The 24,811-nt window shown below is 45.9% G+C and overlaps 1 protein-coding gene across 2 annotated transcripts in view; it reads right to left on the reverse strand.

Annotated features, from left to right (window-relative positions):
* The window catches only part of SPECC1 (sperm antigen with calponin homology and coiled-coil domains 1), a 1,474,528-nt gene that overhangs the window by 1,346,886 nt on the left and 102,831 nt on the right, over positions 1–24,811 (reverse strand). For both annotated transcript variants that reach the window (XM_069615230.1, XM_069615232.1), the window contains exon 2: positions 22,379–22,557. In XM_069615230.1, the coding sequence (XP_069471331.1) occupies positions 22,379–22,525 (147 nt within the window). In that variant the 5' untranslated portion in view covers positions 22,526–22,557. The remainder of the gene's footprint in view (positions 1–22,378; positions 22,558–24,811) is intronic.

Genomic DNA, 24,811 nt, shown 5'->3' on the forward strand with positions numbered 1-24,811 from the left:
GAAGAAGGAAGAATGTGCATGCAGATTACATCACACCACTCTGTCTGGGCCAAAGCTTGCATCTCAACCTGCTGGCTATCTCAAGAGAGTGAAACCAGGTGTTTTGCAGATGTGTGATCAATGTTAAATCAATGGAGGTGAACCGTGTTTAACAGGGTGATGAAGGGTTTGAATCCACCCAATATATTGTTGTATCCCAACATATATCAGGGTTTCCCACAGTTACCTTCTCTTCTCCCTCTCCTATGCATTCTCTGCATTTAAGGACATTAGGTGTCTCTATTATTTCCTGGCTCTCACCACCAGGACCTTGTGCAAGTTTCCTCATATGCTCTTCTGAGTGCCGCCCCGCATGAAGCTCTTCCTGTTCTCCCTTGAGCAGCTGATCGGTTGGATCCCCTTAACCAGGATTGTAGTCAGGATTTTCAAATCTATATTTAAAAGTCATTGGTCTATAAGGCACATTCTACGACAGAGAACTCCAAGTCTTATCCTCAAGAGACAAATCAACTCCAATTTGTCAGGACAGCCACACAAATTACATTTGATATTTTCCATCCTAAATTAGGCTATTATTTAAATAGTCATTGGTTATCCTAAGAACAGGGCTTAGTTGGGCTCCTGGCGACCAGACTTGGAGACCCCTGTTATGGGCACTTCCACTGGTATCAGTATTCATGAGGAACGCCTATGTCATTGGTCCCGGTGGAAGTTCCTTTTGTAGGATTTTATTGAAAACCTTTATAAGTGGAGTGTCCGCTGAGTATGAAAGATGTATATAGTTCTGAGCTCCATCTGTGCCCGGAGCCTTCCCGCTGCAAGTGTTCAGTGCTGTTGCCTATCTCCTGGCCTGAAACTGAGCGCACTAAGCGATCCCCTCGTGTATTCACTTACTACAGTAGCTTGATTCCAACAAATAACACAAGGTGTGCGTCACAGATGGCCCTACAAACTCCAAAATATAAAGAACAAAAATGAGCAAGGACATGTGAGCCTCACTGCTGACAGAGGAACGACACACTCCTGAGTTTGTCACGGCTTGATGTATTGGACACATAAGTATATACAACAGAAAATAATTGTCTTGAAAGGAAAATTCTGTATACTGCTGTTCAGTTTTAATTTTTTTGCAGTCAGTGTTCGAGATACACTTGTATTTCTAAAGCACAGGATAGTTCAACATTTATAAATTTACAGAGGTTTAGTACCTTGGTTACATGGAAAAAATGTTGAACATTTGCAGGACAGACTTCTATTGCTTCTATATTCTCCATGTATTCCTTGGGAAGGAACCTAGAGAATTTAGTGAAATAGTAGCAGAGTCATCAGCGGAATTGCGTGAAACACAATGTGGGGTTGAACAACAATAACAACAAAACAGGTCAACACGACAGTGTTTAGGCCCTATTGTGAGCTAGATGAGTTTAGGTGGTGTGGGCCTTCACCAGGATGGGATATTCATGGGGTAGAAGTATCCTATGCGGTCAGATCTAGAGAGCACAGTGGCTCGCTGCATCTAAGTGTCTATGTACACTGAGGAGGATTCATCATCCGTGGTGCAGCCGTTCCTATTGCCGGCCTGCTGATAGGCGTCAGATGGCGTAATCAATACGGCTTATGTTCCGGGAGACATTGGTGGAGTCATCACTCGCAAGCTCTTAAAACAAGGAGTGGGACCGCTGTGCAGTAAATGGCTGCGGTCACGTAGTCGTCTCTGGAACGGTTCTACAAACTCCAAGACTGGTTAAACAGTTTTAATTAAAAATAAAAGAAGGTGTTCAAATGTATAATTGTTGCAGTCGATATTGAAGCACACTAATGGTTGTCCCACTCGTCTTCCTGGGGCTTCCCAGCTCCCTAGACCATGCGCCCCAAAACCCCATAGTGGTAACTAGTGAAAAGTAACCCCCACTATCTAAGGACTAGGTGAAGTGAGGGCCTACAGGCCATAGCCTTATCAGACTGGCTGCCTCTGATGTTCTCCGAAGCACTTCCCTATCCTAACACTCCCCTAGACTAGATTGTGTGATGCTGAGTTTTCCAATGTTGTCCCTTAACCAGTGCCTGGCTCCTCTTTCTCCACTGGTTCTTTTCCGTTTCTTTCCCTGATGTTCCTATTCCTATTCTCCGTTCCACTGCTACTATTACACTTCTCCCTCCCACTCTCTACTCCTGCTTTTCCTATTCCCACAGGCTCTCCTCTTCTGTCCCTCCAGTGTTCACACACTCTCCTCTTTCTTACCTACTTCCCTCTACGCTCCTTTCTCCTGCTCTTCTCCTCCTCTCTCGTGTCCCCTCTCCTCACTCCTCTTTTTCATCTACTCTTTACTCACTCTCGCTCTCTCTCCCCTCACACTCACCCCTCTGACCTCTCACCTGCTCAAGCAACCTTCTCTCTCTACACCTCACTCTCACAATCTGGTACCACTGTCTCTCACCGCCAACACCTCACCGGTAACAACCTCAACTACGATCTCCTCAATGCTCTGCTCAACCGTCCTTCCTCAACCTGGTCTCTCTGTCCTTCTCCTCCCCTCCTGACCTCACCTGAACACCCCCTCACTCTGCTCTTCGTGGGCCGGTCTTTAAATCCCATCTTTTCCTGTTCCTATCCTACCCCCTGCCCCCCATTGGTCTGGCCCCCCTCCTCATCTCCTTTACTCCTTTAGGTCCCGCCCACTTATTTTGCGCGCCATTTGAATTCAGATGTGGGTTCAGGATGCTGCTGGGCTCGCTCTACGCTTCCTTCTTCACACAATGTGGTAAGTGCATTTGATTCAGCACGGTGAGGGCTCTATTAAGGCGGGTGCTTCAGAGACTTTGGTAGGACCGCTGTTTTCTCTCTTTTGGTGGCAGCAGCCTCTGGCTGTGGCAAGGCATGGTGGTCTTTGTATTTCTGAAACAAAACAGAAAGAACTTGGGCCAGCAATGGAACGGTAGCACCATATTAAGTAGGAAATGTTCAAGCTTTTCTCTCATGTCGGCACAGGCTGGGCCTCCGTCAGTAAGAGATGAGCCCCAAAACCAACAGGAAGGGTGCCTGGTTATATGATATGATTGGTTAATTTATAACGTGCTTAATACCCAGAGTTTTCTAAGCACAGATCGAACCTGTGGTGCTCCGTGTTGTCTTGCTTCCAAGGCGAGCACAGTTGCTCCTGAGCTATCCTCCCGAGACAATACCAAGCAACATCCCAAAATATGCAGTTTCTGGCAATGTGAGTGACTAATCATACATGTTTCCATCATATAACTTCCATCTAAGCTGCATGGAGACAATGCACATCCAGACACATTGAATCAGACAAATTCTGACAGCACCTAATTAATTGGCCAATGTTTTTGGTTCATCTGTCAATTTATCTGTGGTTTCGTTCATTGTATGGCTAAGGGCCCCTGCCCCCCATCTCTCTCTGGCTTCTTGTAGATGGTATACACACTGGTGAGATCCTGGGCCCCGCTCCAGTTCCCTTTTGCAAGCATGGCTTCCTCAGATGCTTACGTACACCAGGGTGGTGGGCTACAACAGAGACTTTCCTCCCTCCTCCGCAGGATGTTGTTGTTGTAGTGGTCTCTCAGCCTCACCAGTTCCCATAGCCTTTATGAACTGAGGAAGCGCATCTGCGCGGCGGGCGCATGCAGCACCTCCACCAAAAAGCGTGCCAAAGACAAGCGTGACCACAGCGGGATATGACAAGAGGCACATGATTCTGCCGGTGCTGCCAGGTCTGGACTCTGAACCAAAAGTGGCCCTGGGCATTATTTGCAAAGTGGAGGTGGCTGCAGAACTCCAAGCAGGGAAAATGTAGCCAGCAAGCCCAACCTCTCTAAAAAAGCATGGGGGAGCCGAGGGGGTTCACCCCCAAAACACTTTGTGAAAAAATGGTCCCAATGATGATTTGTTGATGTATAGCTATTAAAAAGTAGTATAACATAATTAAAACCTACCCTACAACATCTATTAGTTAAAAGCCATACAAAACATACTGAAAAGTATATGACAATTCTTCCTTCCAAAGGGCGGAAAGAGATGTGGCATGGGGTGAGAAGGATGAAAGGGGACAGAGTGACTTTGAGAGAGGGTAAGAAGAGCAGAAAAGCAGGCAGCAATCAATCTTAGTTTGCTGGGGTAGCACTTAAAACCTCTCAGGGGATGCTTCAAGGTGTCAAGTGCAAGAGAGAGCATGGGGCAATTGGAGTGTGTGTGTGTCTACGTGCATTTATGATTATTAGACCATGGAGAAAGCGTGTTCACTGGTGTTCCTTGTTAATGAAAGAGGAAGACAAAGTTTTAGTGTCCGCTAATCCTTGTCCTAAGCTTCTAAGTGAACCCGGAGAGACCCTATCTGTGGTAACTCTCCCCAAAGTTTCGATCATTGACAACAGAGAATGATGATGATGGGTTTGAGTAAACACAACATAACTGTGAAATAGCCTATCTCCGAGGGAAAGTGAATGAGGGCTGACCGATCAAACGTGTGCGGACATGCAGTATATGTCTAACCTGCTAGAATTGTGAATGTGAAGCAGCAGGTGCCCTCAAAGAGACACTTCTCTTTGGGTGGGAAGTCAGCATTCTTCTTCCTGCAAACTTCAGCCACTGCATGAGTAGAGTGACAGGTTTCTTGTTCTGTGTCTGCTATTCGTGCACATTTGGTCATGGTATCTTAGGAATTCCTATTCCCTGATGGCTACAAGATCATCTCAAAGCCTCGTCCCAACCACGCTGGTGGTGGATTATCCTTGACCTTCCCTGAGTGGATCCCTTTTGTCCTCTTAGCCACCCAGTCTTATTCCTCCCTTTAAAGCCTGGTCTGCAAGTTTGGCACCACTCCCACTTCATCTTTGACCATTGGCACTATCTACAGGTCCTGGAACCTATCTCCTCTATTCTTCCAGAATGGGCAGATTTCTCCTCCTCTCTCCTAGCTTCCACCTCTAAACTCCTCCTTCTGGGTGACTTCAACATCCACCTGGATTCTTCAAACATGGCCTCCACTCTCTTCTGGGACCTCTGCACCTCTTTCGCCCTCTGTATTCTCCCCTCTGGCCCTACCCACTCGGCTGGACACACTCTTGATGCCTTCATCCATAATGATCTCTTGCTCTCTACCGCGCTCTCCACCACACCGTCATCTCTTCCCACCCAGTGTCATGATGCCTACCCCCGGGGACCCAGACCAGGTCCAGCAACCCTGGAAGCAGGCATCAAGTTATTTTGAGCAAGCCCAAAAACCCCTGCTAGGGGTTGTTTGGGTGCGGTCCTGGTGCCTATGGCGCCAGGCTCATATGGAGAGTCAGTCCTGGCACCATAGGCGCCAGGCTCATAGAGTAGAACTTACCTGATGCAGACCATGCTGCACGCTTACCTGATGCAGACCATGCTGCAAGAGCTCCAAGCCAAATGAGGCTTGGAAGGGACTATTTTACCTAGGGACTATTTTTTACTCGGGCAGGGCTGGGGGGGAATACTTACCTGGGACTACTTTGGAGGCTATTTAAACCACGCCCGAAGAGCAGCACACGCTTCGCGTTGTTCTGCATCCAGCAGCGTAAAGCTCACTGTGCCTGCAAGTCTGCATCCAGTCTTCTGCCACGCCCGCCTCGAGTTTGGAGCTCCTAGAAAAAGGGAGAAAGAAGGAGAAAAGGTTAGAACAAGAGCACTACCTTTGATCCTTACCTGAATTCCCGATCCATCGTGCCTTCGAGCTGGAAGAAAGAAGTTATTTGATGCGCGTGGCCTCGCCTGCTGCAACGCCGCGCTGAACTCACCGGCCTTCGCAGCATCTTCATATTCCACCGCATCCTCCTGCATGTTCCCGCCGCATTCCGGCACCTAAGGAGTAGACAAGAACAGCAAGGTGAGCCAAGGGAATACACAGAGGAATATTAGTTACCCCCCATAGACTTACCTGATTTTACCACCGGGGGTACTATTCCTCTCACGGGTCCGCACAGCTTCCCCTGCATCTTTGCCGAACTCCGGCCCCTAAGGGGAAACAAAAGAACAGCAAGGTGAAACAAAGGGACTATCAAGGTGAACCCTCCTCACCACAATAGACTTACCTGATTTTACCGCCAGAGGTATTATTCCCCGAGACTTCATACTTTCTCTCAGCGCCTGAATAAGGGAGAAAGCAACAGGTTACATATTGACATTATTTATCGAACTGTATTGGAAATACAAATCCTTACCAGAATATTACCGGTTGCCACGAGGAACTCTTCACTAGGGTCAAGCTGCAATCTGCAAGGAATCGGACAAGAGTGAAAGTCAGGCATTTGAACTCTTACGAACTACATACTTTTCGGAGTCAATATTGTTCTGGAACTCCCAAATTCCTTCGAGCCAGTGAAGCAACTGGTTATCAACGTGCCTCTGCGCTCAATGCAGGATGGAGAGCTCATCTTTTCAAACCATCAGGTGAGACTATAAGAGGGGACATCAAAGGTGATCCGTGGGGAGAACAGCGGGGGTGGGGGGATTTACACTCAACTCCACGGGTGGTTAATTCCCCTTTCTCCATTTGCAGAAGAATATTCCTACGGGCCAAGCAAACGAAGCTAGGTGGGCCAGTCCAGTCCGTCACATTGGTGGAGACCGCCGCTGTCCAGTTCAGATCGACGCCTTTGTGGGAGCCAGGGGAGCGTAACACCCAGGACCTCTCAGCCCTCTGACCGAACCTCCTCCAGCTCTGCCAGCCTCATTTGCGGTCATGCGTCCGATGAAATGAGTGTCAGTTGCTGGATATGCTTCCTCCATACCCCGCTCCTCCAACTACTGACTCAATTATTGACTCTTTTCTCAGCAATCTAGATCTTGCTATCACTAACACTCTTGATATTCTTGCCCCTGTCATGAGGATCTGCCTGAAACCTGCCACCAAGCATAACACTTGGTAAGACTCTGATCTAGCCGCCCTGAAACGCAAGTGCAGAGCTGCTGAATCGAAGTGGCAGACCTCAAGCTCATCCTCTGATGAACTGGTCTGTCGCCTTCTCCAAAGGCAATATCGTCTCTCCATTCGCTCTAAGAAGAGGGCTCACATCCAGGTCTGCATCTCTGGAGCTTCTAACAACACAGCTGAACTCTTTAAAATCTGCAAGGAACTAGCCAATCCATCTGCAGCCTCTCCCTCGCCTCTTCCCTCCCAGGCTCTCTGCACTGCACTGGCCACCTACTTCACTGCTAAAACTCAGTACATCTTGAATTCACTCTCTTCCTCCCCTTTACCCCCATCCCTCAGCCACCCTCGGCCCCTCCTCCTTCCCCATCCACTCTCTCCTCCTTCTCTTCTGTCAAGTTGGATGAGGTCACCAGAGTTGTCTGCTCTATGAAGGTATCTTACAAAGAGGTCTCCCCCTTTTCTTCCAGAACTATTAAGGACAATATTGGCTCCCTTACCCCTACACTTGCTGACCTCTGTAACCATTCTCTTGCCACTGGGTATTTCTCCTCTTCCCTCAGGGACTCCTTTGTGCGCCCTCTCCTGAAAAAGCCTTCCGCCGACCATTCATGTTCGGCTAACTACTGCTCCCATGAGCTTATGGCCCTTGGAACATGCATTTATGGCTGGATGGCATTACATCAGAATAATTCTGAGTCCAAATTACTGGACAGACCCAAGAAGATGGCAAGTTGTTGTTTTATTAACAATTATATAAAACAGGGAGTGTACAACAAACATCCACGGACGTACGCTCATTCTCTCAGCGATTTCCACAAAAAATACAATTATATACTTCTTTATGCATCAGAGCGACGTCATAATACGTGGCAATAGTGAAAAACCTATCAAGGGTTGGGATTGGTTAAGGGACACATCTAGATGTACACTCATATAGGGGCTAGGTTTGCTATTGATATGATATGATATTTTATTTATAGCGCACCCATAGACAAGTGTTTCAGGGCGCGACGAGGCAAGGGAGGGGTACAAGGGAGGACAAGACAATTACTAGGCCCAATGACATTGAGAACGCAAAAGTGCTGGGGAGAGGGAAGGGAGAAGTGCAAGGGGCAGGGGAGGAGTGGAAAGTGCTGAACACAGGAACAAACAACAGCAGGTAGTGCGGCCAGTGGGCAGCAAGTGCAAGAATTAAGCGCATACAACGGGTGTCAGTAAGTGCAAGTAAGGGGACTGTACGGTTGCAGATACAAACCCCAGGGCAGGGGTACCCGTGCGGTAGGCACTGCGGGTATGCAGCAGGGTGGGCAGGGATCAGCACACAAAATCAGAGGGTAGCCAGGTGCCCAGTGCAGTAACAGATGGAGATTAGCAGGGGAGAGGAAGAGAGAAGGCAGAAGCAAAGAGGAAGGTCTTGAGATACTTCAGGAACCGAAGATGGCTCTCCTCAAGTTTCAGAGAGGCAGGGAGGCTGTTCCAGATGGAGGGTGCAGCCGAGGAAAGAGATCTGCCACCAAGTCATTGGTTGGAGAAGCGACTGACCCTGAGGGAGTTGGAGGTGGAGGAGTGAAGAGCTTGAGTAGGAAGGTATTTACGAAGGGAGAGTTGAAGGTATTGCGGACGAAGGCCCCAGAAGGCCTTGTGGACAATGCAGAGGGTCTTGAACTTAATACTTGCAGCCAATGAAGAGATTTCAGGGCTGGAGAGATACCATTCCTGGGCTTGAGGCCAAAGACAAGTCTCGCAGTCCTGTTCTGGATGAGTTGCAGATGGCGGAGAGTAGTAGCATTAGTCCAGCCTAGAGAGAACCAGCGCTCTAGAGACAGTGAGCTTCTGGGGTAAGGAGAGGAAGGGAAGAATACCTCTGAGGAGGTGCAGTTGGTAGTTTGACTTCTTAGAGACGTCAGAGATGTGAGGAGAAAAGGAAAGTGTGGAGTCGAAGATGATCCCAAGGCTCTTAACATCGCAGGTGGGAGCTGGAAGAGGGCCAAGGGAGGCCAGCCACAGAGTGGCAGGAAAGGAGGGTGCAGGGAAGCCAATGAGGAGGGTCTCTATCTTACAGGCTTTAAGGCAGAGGTCGTTGGCAGCACACCACTCCTGGATTGCAGACAGACAGTCAGAGATGAGAGGGAAAAGAAGTGGTGCAGGGGAGTCTGAGAACGAGCTATGTGTCATGCGCATAGCACTGAAAGTTGGAGCATGGTGGGCGAGGGGTGCCAGGTATTGGTTGAAAAGCCAGGGAGAGAGGTTAGACCCCTGGGGAACACCACGGGTAGAGAGTGAGATAGAGGAAGGACTCAAGTTGGACCTGGGAGGTTCAGTTGGAGAGGAATGAGGTCAGCCAGGCCAGGGCCTGGTCTGTGATACCCAGGTTATCACGGAGGCTGTTGAGCTGGATGGCATGGTTGACCATGTCAAAGGCAGAAGAGAGATCGAGTAGGATGAGGACAGATTGGAGATTAGAATCAAGGTTGGAGAGGAGGTCATCATGGATGTTCAGGAGAGCAGTTTCCGTGCTTCTGGCTGCTCTGAAGCCAGACTGATGGTCATGGAAACAACCAACAGAATCAGTGTGGTGGTTTTGCTGGGAGATGGCCAGCTTTTCCAGGAGTTTGCCCAGGAAAGGAGTGATAGAGATCGGGTGATAGCTAGCCGGGCAGGAGGGGCCGGCTGAGGGTTTCTTGAGAAGAGGGTGCACAAGAGAGTGCTTTGGGGGGAGGTGGAGGCTCCAGTGGGGAAGGAGTGATTGCAGAAGTCAGCCAGGGCAAGAGCAAGGGTGTCGATATGGTCCTTGATGGTTTTGGATGAACAGGGAAGAACCTGTTTTGACAAGACATTCACAGATCGGACTAGTCTCGAAATCCCATCAGGGGTGAACAGAGGAAAGCAAGAGAAAGAGGGAGGAGAGGTGGTCGCAGGTGGGCTGGAGGCAGCGGAGAGAGAAGCGGGAGGAGGAGGAGAGGACAAGAAGGGTGCACAGGATGTCCTGGGTTTTAGAGATGAAATGAGAGGCCAGACCTTTGCAGAGGGCCTGGGAGGGGATAGGAGAAGTAGAGACTGCAGCAGAATTGGCCAGCTCCTTGCAGATTTGAAAGAGTTTGGATGAGTTGTTAGATATTGCAGAGACGTGCGCTTGGATGTGGGCTCTTTTCTTAGTGCGGACAGAGAGCCGGTATTGCCTCTGGAGCTCGCGGCAGGCTAGTTTGTCAGAGGATGCACAAGCTGCCAGCCATTTCCTTTCAGCCTCCCTATGCTTGCCTTTAAGGGTGACGAGGTCAGAGTCGTATCAAGGGTTACACTTGGCTTTGGGTTTCAAGCGGCCCACTTAGAGAGGAAAGAGGTAGTCTGACCAAGTGGCTGATAGATGGTAGCAATGGTGAGTGAGTGGCCAGGAAAGAGAGAAACCCTGCAGACATGGCATTCAAAGAAGGAGTAGGATGCATAGGATTCACAGAAGCAGGAATTTACTCTGGGAAGATTAAGGCTACACCGCCACCGGAACGGTTGAATCTGGGCGTGGAGAGAATCTTGTAGCCATTAGGGAGGGAGTGTCAAAGCTCGTGACAGAGCTGATGTGAACCATGTCTCGGTGAGACCGAGGACATCAAGGTTGAGTTCTTCAATGAGGCGGCAGATGTCAGAGGAGTGTTTGACAGCCGAGCAAGAGTTGAGAGTGGTGATATGGAGAAGGTTGCCAACTTTGAAAAGACTTCCGGGGAGGAGTATAAATCAGAGGTAAGCCCTGCGGAGGGGTAGAAGGAGCCTGAGAGCGTGCAGAAGAGGAGGGAGGAGAGGGTAAGGTAGCCAAGGAGGAGGCAGCAGTGAGAGTCAAGGAAGCTGGAGAAGAGAGAGAAGGCACAGCAGGGGAAGGAAGGAAGTTGATGAGGTACGGGAAGCATCTATTAAAGAGGAGGATGTTGGCTTAGGGGCCTCGGACCAAGCCGGTGCCATTCAGGTAAACATTAATGATGACCTTAGAAGAGTGGAAGGAGGTCAGGAGGGCCTCCCACCGGGTGCCACCATTAATGGGAAAGGAGGAAAAAGGAGAAAGCACAGAGACCATATGAGACCAAATGAGACCATATGAAGAGTTCAAGAGGATGTTGGTGAGGGTCTGTCTGGCGGAAGCGCTGGTGTAGGTGTCAGCGATAGAGAGACCAGGATTATAGGCCAAGATATCCTTTTTTAACTTCTTCCTGCCAGACTTAGTGAGAAGGGTAGGATACTCAATGGAGAAACAGTTGGAGAAGATAGGTGAAACAAAGAGCGCCATAGGTGATGAGGAGGAGGAAGAGGAAGGAGATGAGGGATGGGTAAGGAGTTAGAGGGGCGGAAGGGGGGAACACTGAGGGTGAGCGCGGAGGCGGGTGCAAACAGAAGAGGTGGAACAAGACAGAACAGCAGGCCAGAGTAGCACAATGGCTGTCCGATATCAGGTGGACAACTTATGCTACCTCTTCATACGTGTTATTTAAGAAACATCAGTTACACAGTGTTTAATTGGTTTCTTAAGCTATAAGGTCCTTCATTATATGGACTACGACAATTGGTTTGGCACACTTGTGCCATGCCTGGAACATTTGGTTCAATTAGTAGCATGTAAGCCAAGACCCAGGTCCAAGTAGATATGACATGAGTCTGCGCTACCACCAAATTTGCAAAGGAAATCTCATCACTCATGTCTTCTGCCATGAAATTCTCTTTCAACTTGGCCTTGCAGAGTATTCTCATCCTGGAAATGCAATGGAAGTTCAAACCCCATTTCTATCCTTGAGGCACGTGACAAGAGACCACGTTTCTGCTCATTCTGCAAGCTTTTAAATGTTTTAAATAAATTAAGACTTGGCAATCTTTTGTGTTCTTTCTTGCACCTTAACGTGAGAGGATTCATCCTCCACACACACGTTCCTCTTCAGTGTAGATAGCTGACCTCGACTTCTCAATTCTTGACTTCTAACCAGACAGCCTCTCAACGCAGTTCCACTAACCTGCTATTCTACTGCGACACAGCTTTTCATTCTTTCTCAATCATTCTTTGGCTTACCAATTTCCAGTTTCTATACAATGGCGGCTCCACATGCATTCTATTTACTACTTATAGCTATCCTATATGATGACTTGATCTACCTTGCGTTTTATCGTCTGTACATTCTTAAAGGAATAGTGCACTCAAATGTTTTACTGTCCCAATCGAACGGGCAAGTCGTTATAAGCATACGTTGATCGATTGTAAAAAAAATTCCTATGCACGTTACCTTAGTTTTCCTAACTTTTACACATGCGAAATCAGGCAGCGGGGTGCGGCCATCTTGTGCTAATATTATCCGTTGCTGCATCACCCTAAGGTGAACTTCCCTCGCCGCACTAAATCATATCCCCCGCCCCTGAAGCTGACATCACTATTCCTAGCGATAGTCTCCACCTATTTTCATGACATTAGTGTGTAGCGTAGCCAAACGTCCCCAGTCATCACCTACGTCTTTACGTTAGTTGATGCAGAACCCGGAATATCAACACACACTTCCTCTCACAGCACAGCGCATCCCACATCGGAACAGTAAACACTATTTTTAAAGGAAACACCAATACTGTGCAATTTATAATGTGCTTTAATTTCACATTAACATCTGCCAATTTTCTTTTTCAACCACATTTTTATTTAGTTCTGTTCGAACACCAAATGTTTATCATGAGGCACACAATGTTCCTTCTGGTGGGTAGGAAAAGCGCATTCAACGTACATTGAATCGCAAGCCTTGGCATAAGCTTCTTGCTAGACCACCGTAATAGATGACAGGTTGCTCCTTGTTGCTGGTAACGCCAAAGGGCATATCGGTCCGGGGCGATCGTCCCACAACAGTCTAATAGTCATCCAACCATTTATGTGTATCTGCAATTGCCTGTTGAAGAAGCCATCACTCGGTATCTGGAAACGATGACATTTGCAGAAAGGAAGGATGTAGGTGTGTAGAAAACATACAAATATATTTCAGTAGCCGTTCTTTATTCAAATGTATCCATGTACCCTTGAATTCAGTACCGGGTGAAACCTAATAATTAACACAAATCATAAACAATGGAAACACAGAGAAAACATTGTGGAAAGTTGGAGTCAAGAATGTGCTTGAGAGGTTAGTGCTGTGGAGTATGTTTAGCTCGCAATGGGATGCGGATGCGGAAGCTGATGGAAGAATTTGAACAACACATAGATGGCATTATAAAGGAATATTAGCAATGAACTCTACGTTGTTGGAACCTGGGGGAACCCATACGCATACCTCTCAACTCACACGCTTTTGGCATGTGTCACTGCCACTTTGGCATCTCTCTCACCTACCAAGCTCCTTACACGCCCATAGGAACCAACGGGTGTTCACCCGCCAAATACAAAATTGGGTGTTTTCACCCGCCCAGGCGCCATGAAAGGTTGAGAGCTATGCCCTACATGGACTCTATGCATTTCGGTGCAGGACTGCCTATGTGCCCGGGACGAAGACAAGTACATACAGGTTGTGTTTGCGTGTCGTCACAATATGCCCCAACCAATATGCCCCAACTTCAGTAACACTTACATTATATTTGGTATTTCCATTCTCTTGGCGTAACACAGAGTGTCCACTCAGTACAACGGTTTTCAAGAAATGAAATTACATGTTCCACTGTCCATTTTTAAAATGGTGAACCTTATCATGTTTGTGGATATAACGCACCTCCCGTCCCTTAATCCATGGCGAATCCTCCCTTTCTTCCTAGGACGAACAACAATTGAGCCTTCTTAGGAGAGCGTATGCTAAGTTTCGTTTTGGTGAATGAAAGCCACAAATCAAAAACATACTGTACAGGAAGCCTCAGTGTGAATAGCCCACAAGCAACATCAAACGCAGTGAGTGACCTTCACTCCATGGGAGCGATTAGCCCGGCCGTCCAACGTGGAATTCAAAATATGTTTGAAAAATAAACAAATTGTTTGCTGGCATCCACTAATGCCGCGCTATCGTGAATAATGTTTGCTCATCTATATTGATAGTGAGTTAGTTATTTTAGGGCATCAGTTCCAGTTAGAGTCCTCCCCATTGTAACGTCTGCATGCGCCCTGTTTTCACAGAGGAATGTGCTCTGCGGATAACGTGAGACACTGACAAGTCATAAATCTGAGTGCCCTTCCATCTCCACTGAACTTCCTGTGCACTAACAAATGTTGGGGGAGAGGCGGTATATATCCTGCCCCTGCACCATTCTCGTACTACACAAATGATGTGTAAGCTAAGGTGGGAGACATCTCCACCCCTCCTGTACCTATTTGTATCACACATGTTTCATATAACGCTGTGCTAATGTGTATACTTTGAACTCCATTTTTTGTCCTTCCAAATGACAACTTTTTGTAGGCCCTCTGCTGATCTTGCTAAATGTTCACTCTCCCTCTCCCAGGACCGTGCACAGCCAGCCCCCACCATCTTTGTCCTCTGTCAGCTCAGCGCATCTCTTGTTCTCACGGAAATGCAGCTATTCGTGTTTGCCAGTAGCGAGTAGCGAGCCCTGACAAAATGTGCTCATTCAAGAATGTGAGACCAGGGCCTGCTCCAACGTTGTGCCCCATCCATCTCTGCTGACAGACTCATACCATCTCCACCCCTCCCTGCCAGGCCGCGGGACCCTGAACCCATGCCCCCTATTCCCTTTGAATGCATCTGGTCACCAGACCCTACCCCCGCACCACCTCCAATTCACATACCATATACCTAATCTCGAGTGCTCATATATTCTGGTAACACTAATACCTATCAACACTGTGTTTGAAATCGTAAGACTCCAAAAGCCGCAAATCAAAGATCTTCCCTTCTGATAAGGCACCTGAAAGGAACGACCCCTAACACATGTCCCCATAAAAATATAGGTCAGAATGCACCTATTTCACACCAACAGCCCCCTTTCATGCAGTGTTTTGCTTACAGTCATTATTTCTTGCATGCCACGTTTTTATTTAGCTTACGTCTCATTCCCTAATGTGAATCTTATTTATTCTGTCTATTTGAACATGTGCCTGCTAAGGCAACTGCAGACCACGCTTTCATACAGATATCCATCTGACCCTCCTGCGGCCTGATCAGTGAAGGTACCACAAGAGCTGGCTGAAAGCGGGAAGGGGAAAACACAGAGTTACACTGTATGGCATGCTCCAACCGGCACTACTTGCAAAATAAATTAACAAAGAGGATACAATTTAAAAGACAATTTGGATGCTTAATACTCCTTAGTACTTTTAATAGCTTTGAAATCCAAGTTAAATAGATTTCCATTGGTCATGTACAATATACAAACATTGTGGAACATACACACTGCTGCTAATCATTTATACCGGGAAGTCAACTGTTCAACAAGGTCTGCTTTTGGTGGACAGGGCTGGTTTGCAATATTTGGTGGGAATGTATGTGCCCTAGGAGCAAAATCAGGATCGATACCATGAGTATGCATGGCCAACACAGTCAAAGTGAGATCTTTCACAAAATCGAATTCCATTTCCTGGTATATCGGCTTGGCAACCCATTTTTTGCTTCGTTTTGGAAAAGGCCATTGTGTAACGAAGCATTCCAAAGTTTCCTGCAGTTCTCGATTGTTCTCTGCCTAGATTCTTGTTATGCGCTAATACGGCTAGTAATATTCGATATTGCATACCGTCTATGCCGAAATGCAACCTCTTGGGCCTGTACTTTAGGCACATATTGTGGAACACCTCCAAATCTCTGGTCTGACAAAACTCTGTCTCTTCAGGTCTCTTGAAAGAGTTTTATCAAACAGGATCTTCTCAAGAGCTTTGTGTGGAGGTGAAGATGGAACCAACCACTTCTTCTTGCGTTCCTGTTCCTCGGATAAAGGTCCATGTGCACATTGGTGAAAGTGTTGGTTTTCTGTCCATGTGGGGACGTTGGAACAGTGGTGCATCAATGAGCACCATTTTTAAAGTAGAATTTCCACAGACCCATCCCAAATTTTGGAGCTCCACCAAAGATGGTTGCTGAAAGACTGGGACTACTGTAAAATATTTTCAGAACCCTTTTTTGTAACCAGCAGCTGTGATTTTTTTATTGATTGATTTGGCAATGTGCCATACATCTAATTGATGGCGAATGTTTCGAAACTGCTCTCGCATGACCTTGGCTATTGAAACATGCCTGTCAGTGGCTTTGAGGTCTATTTGCATTCTCCTCGATTGAAGATGTTTGCAGGATTTTATGAAACCAAATTTCTCCATGGGCACTGAGGATTTACTTTGGGACACCTGCACGACCTCCGAACTCACCATTTGTTTTGTTTCCATGTCCTGAAAGTGGTATGTGCAGTACTTTGCTGAACATCTGGGGCTGTCATACTGTCCATCGCCAGCTAGCCTGAACCGTTTTGGCACAGAATGTCCTTTCAATTGTCATTTGTTCAATTTTCCAGGCTTGACTAATAGCAGGGAATAAGAATTCTCTTTGATATTTATAGAACTGCGTTTTAGCAAGGAATTGAAGTCCCACAAATTGACAGAAACTGGACAACTTTCTAAAAGTCGAATCACTGAAAAGTAAAGCTGCTGAACACAGTAGATTTCCAGCTGGCACTTTGCCTAGTATCAGTTGAGAGTACCATGAAAATGTATCATGGAGTCAGGCACAGGTGGCATGCATTTTCAGGTTAGAGCCTTGTAATAGACAAGTCCCAATCACCATTGGCTCCCCGCACATTTTCCCCCTCACTGGATGGACACATCTCAGCATCAGTATAATCTCTTTGAGGCAGCTGTTGAATACAACGTATTTATGCTTCTTTATTAGCCAATGGTCCTGCATGATTGTGGCTTGTGACTCAACTGTGGTGGACAAATCACCTAAAATAGAAAAACTGTAGTCGAGATCTTTGGCTAGTTCCTCGGTCAGTTGCATTGAGGCTTCAGTCTCTGTTAGTTCAGCTTGTGTTATTTGCACACGAATTGGAGAAACCATCAATGTTGATTGTTTATTGGGTGGACCTTTTTTGCGGGTGTAGATTATGTCAAGTGGTCAGGGAGTAATTCAAAAGCACCTTCATTATATTCAGTTTCATCTGCATCTTGTCGAGTTCTCACATTGTAGCAATGGACCAACAACACTCTGCTTGCTTCTCCGGTCACATTCAATTCATTTTCTGGCCATTGGGCATCAGCATCTTGAGTCTGCTTTTTGACTGGACCACGCGGCGCCTCAAATAGTAGTTGCTCCATGGTGAAATCTGTTTGGCAAGCAGCATCTTTGGTTTCATTTGTTGTCTGTGTCTTTATATTTCTTTTCCTTCTGGGCCTCTAGGAGATGGGTTGTAAAAACATGTTCAATGTAAATCAAACATATAGTAGATGCACTTTAGATAAAAAAAAAACATGTTATGAAGACCACAACAGCCCAAAACACTTTTAGTAAACAAAACTGTTTGTTAGTTACCCTTGTTTTCTTGATTTTCTGTGAAACTGTGTTCTTCTCTGCAAAGACCGCACCAGCAAGCTGGTCCACCACCTCTGATCCATGTGCCTCCTCTTCTAATTTCTGACCTTGTATACATTCCTTGAATAGAATATTAATTTTAAAAAAATCAAAAGTCAAACATATTTGAAATCAAAATCATATATAAAGAATATGAAAAGTCGGTGTGTATATGAATGAGTAACATGTTTCTGGGGCGGTCTGAATCGGGGGAGCCTGGAGACACTGGGTCTGGCTAAGGCATGTGAACAATGGCCCATGTGCGGAACATACCTTTGAAATGTACATGGTGTTTGGCACCTTGGCCGTTCCCATCCTGGCAGCCCCCTCGGGAGGGCATGGCCACAGGTGCGAACTGCCATTGATATTGGAGGGGGGATGGATGGCCAAGAGGCGTGCAGAAAAGGGTCCGGAACACTGCTGAATGGAGACGACACACTTATGTGGATTGAAGGGGTGCGGTCTGCTTCAGGGGAGCCTGCCTGGAGACACTGGGTCTGGCTAGGCCATGTGACAATGGCCCCTGCGCGTAAGATGCCTTTCAAGTGTACATGGTGTTTGGCACCTTGGCCGTTCCCACTCAGCCAGCCCTGCCAGGACAAGTGAGCGTGTCCTTGATTCACTGAAAAATTGAAACAACTATTCATAAAAGTTGAATTGTATTTTATTTTGTTGCGGATGTTGATGGCACACATGTAATACAAATTGTATACTTTGGGTTGCAGCACAGTGTGGGAAAATACCCTGTACTGACCGCTGTCACTGGGGAATTTGGCTCCCATGGCACCAACGGCACATGCGGGTATTACATGTTGAACGCGGTATCCAAGCTTCACATGAACCCACTATGTAAATGCACGATAGGCCACCAGCCTGTACCACCGCCAGGACATGTGAATCAGGCAGCGGGCACTAAGTATGCAAAAGCCAGCGTAGGGTGATGCAGCGATCAGTTTTGCAGGTTACAGGTACAATGTACATCATTAAATTCTGCTCACAGAAACCTCCATACAGGCACTCGACTAGCTTGCCTCTTAAGTATATCTCTCTCACAGGGCATATGAAGTAGAGAATGCCCACCTATACCCCTCAGGACCCATCAAGAAGATACCTCCCTTCCTGGCAGAGCTGCACATATTGGAAAGTGCTAATAGACTGCCCGCTCTCGGCTGCCAGCCACCTAGTTTGGCCCAAATGTGTGCGATGCATATCTTGCCAGCAGGACGCGCACTTGTACTTTGGGAGGGAGCATTAGCGCCACCTATCTCCCATATTCAGCAATCAAACAGACATCTTTGTCCTCTAGAGTTCTTTTTTTTTCACAGCAACATTGTTTGAGCACCGTGCAGCATTGCAATGTAAAAAATGAAGTCACACAAAAGAGTCCTCTTGTGAGATGATATGTCATTTATAACGTGCCTGTACCCAAGTGTTTCAGAAGCGCCTGTGCACAAGATACCTAGATACCTCAGGGTTTTGTGCGCTGTAATAAATGTGAAATAAATAAATAAGTGTTTCACAACTTTGCAGAGGCCTACTAGGAAATCTCCAGCGTTGTGAAGCTGTTAATTCACACACTGAGGAAAGGCGTTGGCAATGCTACAGACCAGGGTCATTTCTCAAGCCAGGCAAACAATCAACATATTAAGAGGAGGGCATCCTTTTAAAAAGAGCAATACATTAGACCCACTTTTGCTTGGTAGCTCCCTAGTTTTGTCTCCCTTCTTGATATTATGCTAAACATACAGGTGCTTTACACTGGAGCTCCTAATACTCCGAAAACCTTTAGGGCCAGATGTTTTGGGCTACGGCACCCATGATCCCTTACCATTGAGTGAGCCGGCCAGGACTGATGGAGAGCCAAAGGATGCAGACCCCTGCTGTATGCAAAATACAATAGTGCGTTTAGGAAGCCTAGCACCTTTCTTAAAATCTAATACTGACACGTAAGCTTAATTGCCAATCCCAGACCATTAGGAAATGGCATCTAAATTATACTGAAAATTGTTAATAAAAATATCTTCCAAAAGGATACAAAATAAGATTGCAACGGTCTAATGGCTATTGCAATCCTATTTTTGCACAGGGCGCATGTTTTCTACTGGGGGAAATTGCATATGTATCCCTATTTTGTATCTTCAAGGTTATTAAGTAACTGTTAGTGCCTAAAAGGTATTTTTAAGTATATATATATTATTCTTTAAGTGCCTTTAGTTTTTGCTTGCTGCCACAAAATCATACTCCGGCACACACATTGTGAAATCCTCTATGAGTTCTCTGTTCGCAAAAATGAATAAAGTCCACGCATTTCTATTTCTATTTGGCTGGAAGACCACACACGTGCGCTGCGACCATAATGCTTCTCAGCGCGTGCCCAAAAGGGATGCACGGTTACCAAAGTCCTAATGGCCACCTCTCCACAAGAAGGGCCCGATGCTAACATCTCGATTAAGGATAATATTGCTAAGTGTTCGGGTCTAATACACTTTTCCATGCTGTCTGGGGATCAGTTTGTTACTTGAATTGTACAGATAAATAGGATCCCCCAAAAATCCACGCCCCACAGCATAATCAAAACATTAGATACCTTAGTTCCACACAGCTTGAGATGAACGATGATTCTTTCTTTAAATTCCCTTCTAGTAATGAAAACACTGGTTACATGTGATTTTATCGAATCCAAAATAACGAATCCCATTACAACTAATACCATAATAACGAATTCCAAAAGAACAAATTCCTTTTTCATTCTTTTCGGGGGGTCCCCCCAATGCCCCATTTATTTTGTTCCTAATACATTTCCCACACCCCCAAAACCACTATTCCCACTCCCAACACCTTTTTTAGTTTTTTTCCAAATTCGTTATTTTGGAATTAATTATTTTCGATTTGTTATAAATTGATTTGTTATTTTGTGATTTGTTATAATCACTGCATACCAAAAAACATAGGCTTGGCTCAGGGGTGGACTGGGAACCGGAAGGTTCCCTGGAAATCATTTTCAAAGTGGCACCTAATTACACATTTTCAGCAAGCCTAAGCCTTTTCCTATGAGAAAATGTGGAAATAAAATAGGTTACCACACAAAGGTGGCCCAAAGTGCAGAAGCCAAAGAGGGAATCTCCAGAGTTCCCTATAGGCCAGTCCACCCCTGGCTTGGTTTCAACCAATATCGATAAAGCCTTTGCTGGATCTTTGGAATGCGTCCACCCTCTAGCTCACCTTCATACCCAGCGACATTATTATAAAAGGATTCTTCAGCTCAGCTTCAGGAATTGATGGAGTCTCGTCGCCCGATTGAACATCTTCAGGCGCCGTTTCACTCAGGAGAAGGCACAGATTATGTCCTGGTTTCAGTGATGGATGACATTAAGGTGGTAACCGGATGACAGCTATGTCGACGCTCTGTCGGAAACATTCAACCCCGTACAGGACAGATTCTCCCGGGTAGCCCGCAGTGAGCTGAAGTTTGAATGGCCGCCATGACCTGGGCACCCTCATATGGAAGTTCTCTGTCAATGGCGTTGTTTCCTTTTGAATTGTCCAAAGATATCGATTATGTGGCATGGCTCGAGACTCTCCCCTCCCCCGCACCTTCATTTTGATCTCCATATGGTCTTCCTAAATCTTTGATTTGGTCTAGTGTTTCAGATGCATGGTGAGGACACTCAGATGTGTCTCCACTTTTATGGAGCTCTGAGTGGCTCACTAGCGGCGTTCAGTGCCTGCAGCACTAAGGTTGCTAACTGCATGTCCTATAATGATAAGCTAAAGTAGAACCCCTCCAAATCAGAGGGGCTAATTAATGTACAACAGTTTGGCATTGCATTGAAGCTTGGATAATGCGGTCTATGGTCCTGATGCCTTGCCCTTAGCTAGTCCACTTAGCACACAAGGAGGTTATTTAGGAAACAGGTTTTTTCTTGAAACATGAAATCAGAGCAGCAGCCATCAACACTGCCCCCTAAGTAAGAACATTCATTGGTATTTATAGTCTTCCCACCGAGTTACCATTCTGGAAGTGTGTATCATAGCTTGTTTGATTACTATAATGCACCTTTATTAACTCCCAAAATGCTAATGTTCAAAAACCTCAGAGTCCAAAATGTGAAAGATCACATCTAGCTTAAACTTCAGGCCAGGTGGCATTTTACTCTCGGCCTGCTGCCCCTCCATTGGTTGAGAGTGCAGATCCAAATCATGTTCAAAACCTTGTAACTAATTCCTAGAACTTTTTATAGGACGGCCAAGCATTTTTCATTCTGGCTCTTACACTCTGGCATGCTTCCCTGCTTCTTGTTAGATTCAGTGGCGGATGACTCCAATTCAGGTAAGCCATGTAAATGTGTCTTTTGGTATTACCCAAATTGTTCGTTTACAATTGTTCGAATGAACAATTGACCGAATTTAAAGGGTCACAATTGACCTTTTCACAATTGACCGAATATATATATATATCGGTTTGGTTATATATATATATATATATATATATATATATATATATATATATATATATATATATATATATATATATATATGGGTGTTGGGGGGGTTTGGCGTTGGGTGGGGGGTTGTGGGGGGTTTCCCCCCACATATATGGTACAATTGACCTTCACAATTCGGTCAATTGTGAAAAGGTCAATTGTCATTCGAACAGTTGTAAAACGAACAATTCGTATACAACATGTCTTTTCCCTTCACATTCTGTCATGTTGCTACATGTTAGTCTCAGATGAGGTGACCACCAATATGTCATTTGTGGCAAACATTGTACTGTGTAAATAGTTTCGAAACACAACAAATACAATAATCTTAAAATGCTTTGTGAAGAAACCCTGAGAAAGTTCACTTTGAACTGGAGCATGAACTTACATCTCTAAGACTCAAAGGCAAAACCGGAGAGTTCAGTGAAAATAAGCACCACCATTATGAAATGCAAACCAACAATGTACAGAGGGAACACACAATCCTTACCTTGCTGAGCCGGGACTCGAACCCCAAGGAGTTGGAGGACCTCGAGGGTCTCATTCCAAAAGAGGGAGCAGGGGCAGGCTTCCCTCTTTCGCTCGCCTGGATCCCGGGCTTTGTCAGCGAACTTGGTGGCCTGGCCGCTCCCTTCATGTTTATGAGAGAGCAGTGATGAGCACATGAAACTAAACAAAAACAAAAAAATTAAATGGACTTAGTCACAGAACAAGCAGCAAAGTGCAAAATATGCTTTATATACATGCGTTTGTGCATTACTAACAAGCTTTAGCACAAAGGTGGCCGATCCGAGGTCCCCTTACGTGTCAGTGCCATGAAGTGACTGGAGAAATACCCCATGAGATCCAACTTCCTAAGTGACTGGAGAAATACCCTATGAGATACAACTTCCTAAGTGACTGGGGAAATACCACACGAGATACAACTTTCTAAGTGACTGGAGAAATACCCCATGACATCAACTTCCCAAGTTACTAGGGAAAAGCCCCTTGAGATCCAGCTTCCTAATTGACTGGGTAAATAGCTCATAAGAGCCAACAGTCTAATTGACTCGAGAAATACCCAGTGAGATCTAAATCCCTAAGTGACTGGGTAAATACCCCATGAGATGCAACTTCCTAAGTGACTGCAGAAATGCCCCATGAGATCCAACTTCCTAGGTGACTGGGGAAGTACCTTATGAGATCCAACTTCCCAAGTGACTGGGTAAATACCCTGTGAGTTCAGCTTCCTAAGTGGCTGGGGAAATACCCCATGAGAGTAATCTTCCTAAGTGACTGTGTAAATGCCCTATGAGATCCAACTTCCTATGTGACTGGGGAAATACCCCATGAGATACAACTTTCTAAATGCCTGGGGAAATACACTATGAGATTCAGCTTCATAAGTGACTGAGGAAATTCCCAATGAGCCCCAACTCTATAACTGACTGGAGAAATACCCTATGAGATCAACTTCCTAAGTGACTGGGGAAATACCCTATGACAAGGGTCCTCAACCTTTGGCTTTCCAAATGTTTTGGGCTACAACTCCCATCAGCAGTAGCCAGCATAGTCAATGATGAGGGATCGTGTGAGTTGTATTCCAAAACATCCAGGGAGCCAAGTGTAGCAGGCCTCTGCCCTATGAGATCCAACTTCCTAAGTGACTGGGGAAATACCCTATGAGATAGGACTTTCTAAGTAACTGGGAAATACATTATGAGATCCGCTTTCCTAAGTGACTGGGGAAAAGCCATATAAGATCTAACTTCCTAAGTGACTGGAGAAATACCACATGAAATCCAACTTCCTAAGTGACTGGGAAAGTACCTTATGAGATCCAACTGTATAAGTGACTGGGGAAATACACTATAAGTTCCAACTTCCTAAGCGACTGGAGAAATACCTTCTGAAATGCAACTTTTTAAGTGACTGGGGAAATACTCTATGAGATCCAGGTTCCTAAGTGACTGGGGAAATACCCTACACGATCCAGCTCCCTAAGTGACTGTGGAAATGCCCAGTGAGATCCAACTTTCTAAGGGTGTGGGGAAATACCCTATGAGATTCAATTTTCTAAGTGACTGGGAAAATACCCTATGAGATTCAATTTTCTAAGTGACTGGGGAAATACCCTATGAGATCCAACTTTTTAAGGGTATAGAGATATTCTCTATGAGTTCCAACTTTCTAAGTGACTGGGAAAATACCCTATATGACCCCATGTTCTAAGTGGCTAAGGAAATACCCTAAAAGATGCACTCCATCACTGTGATTCACCCTCCACAGTGCCCTTAAGTTAGAAGCCCAGCCATATTCGAATTAATCTAACCACAATCCAAAAGTAGCCTACCCCCCTTCCCTAGATGGAGGCCACACACACACCAGATGAGTGTCTTTCTTTTAGGGCTTGGTTGTAGAGGTGTAATTTAAGTCACTGAAGTCAGCGAGCCCACGTCTGCATAGTCCCCACGATTTAGGATTACAACAAAGCTCACAAGCATGATGGGAATGCTTCCAACGTTGCCTTGTAAACTAGGAATATATTCCCAGAGCTGCACTGCAGACCGGTTTCAATACCTCTGCAAATTTACAGCACAAAACACAATTGTGTAATGCAGTTGAGAAGGTACATACCCAAACCAGGTAGCTAACTTTGCAGGCTCAACTTTTATATGTGTGATGACCAAACCTTACGTGTTTCACACTATGATCTGGAACCAATGCCAAAACATGTAGGGTGTGGTAATTGGAACATGGTGCATTACCGGAGATGCTTGGTATCTATCCAAATGGCACGTAAATATCACAGCTAAAGGAGCGCTGCATTAATAGCGCACCAACAGCAGCGCATAGTCAGTCCATGAGTAGAACAGCTTCTAGGTACAGGCTATGATTAAACCAAGCACCAGGATGAATGGCAAAGCAACGCAGAAGCTTC

The sequence above is a fragment of the Ambystoma mexicanum genome, chromosome 9, assembly GCF_040938575.1.
Source record: "Ambystoma mexicanum isolate Mex_15411 chromosome 9, UKY_AmexF1_1, whole genome shotgun sequence".
NCBI lineage: Eukaryota > Metazoa > Chordata > Amphibia > Caudata > Ambystomatidae > Ambystoma > Ambystoma mexicanum.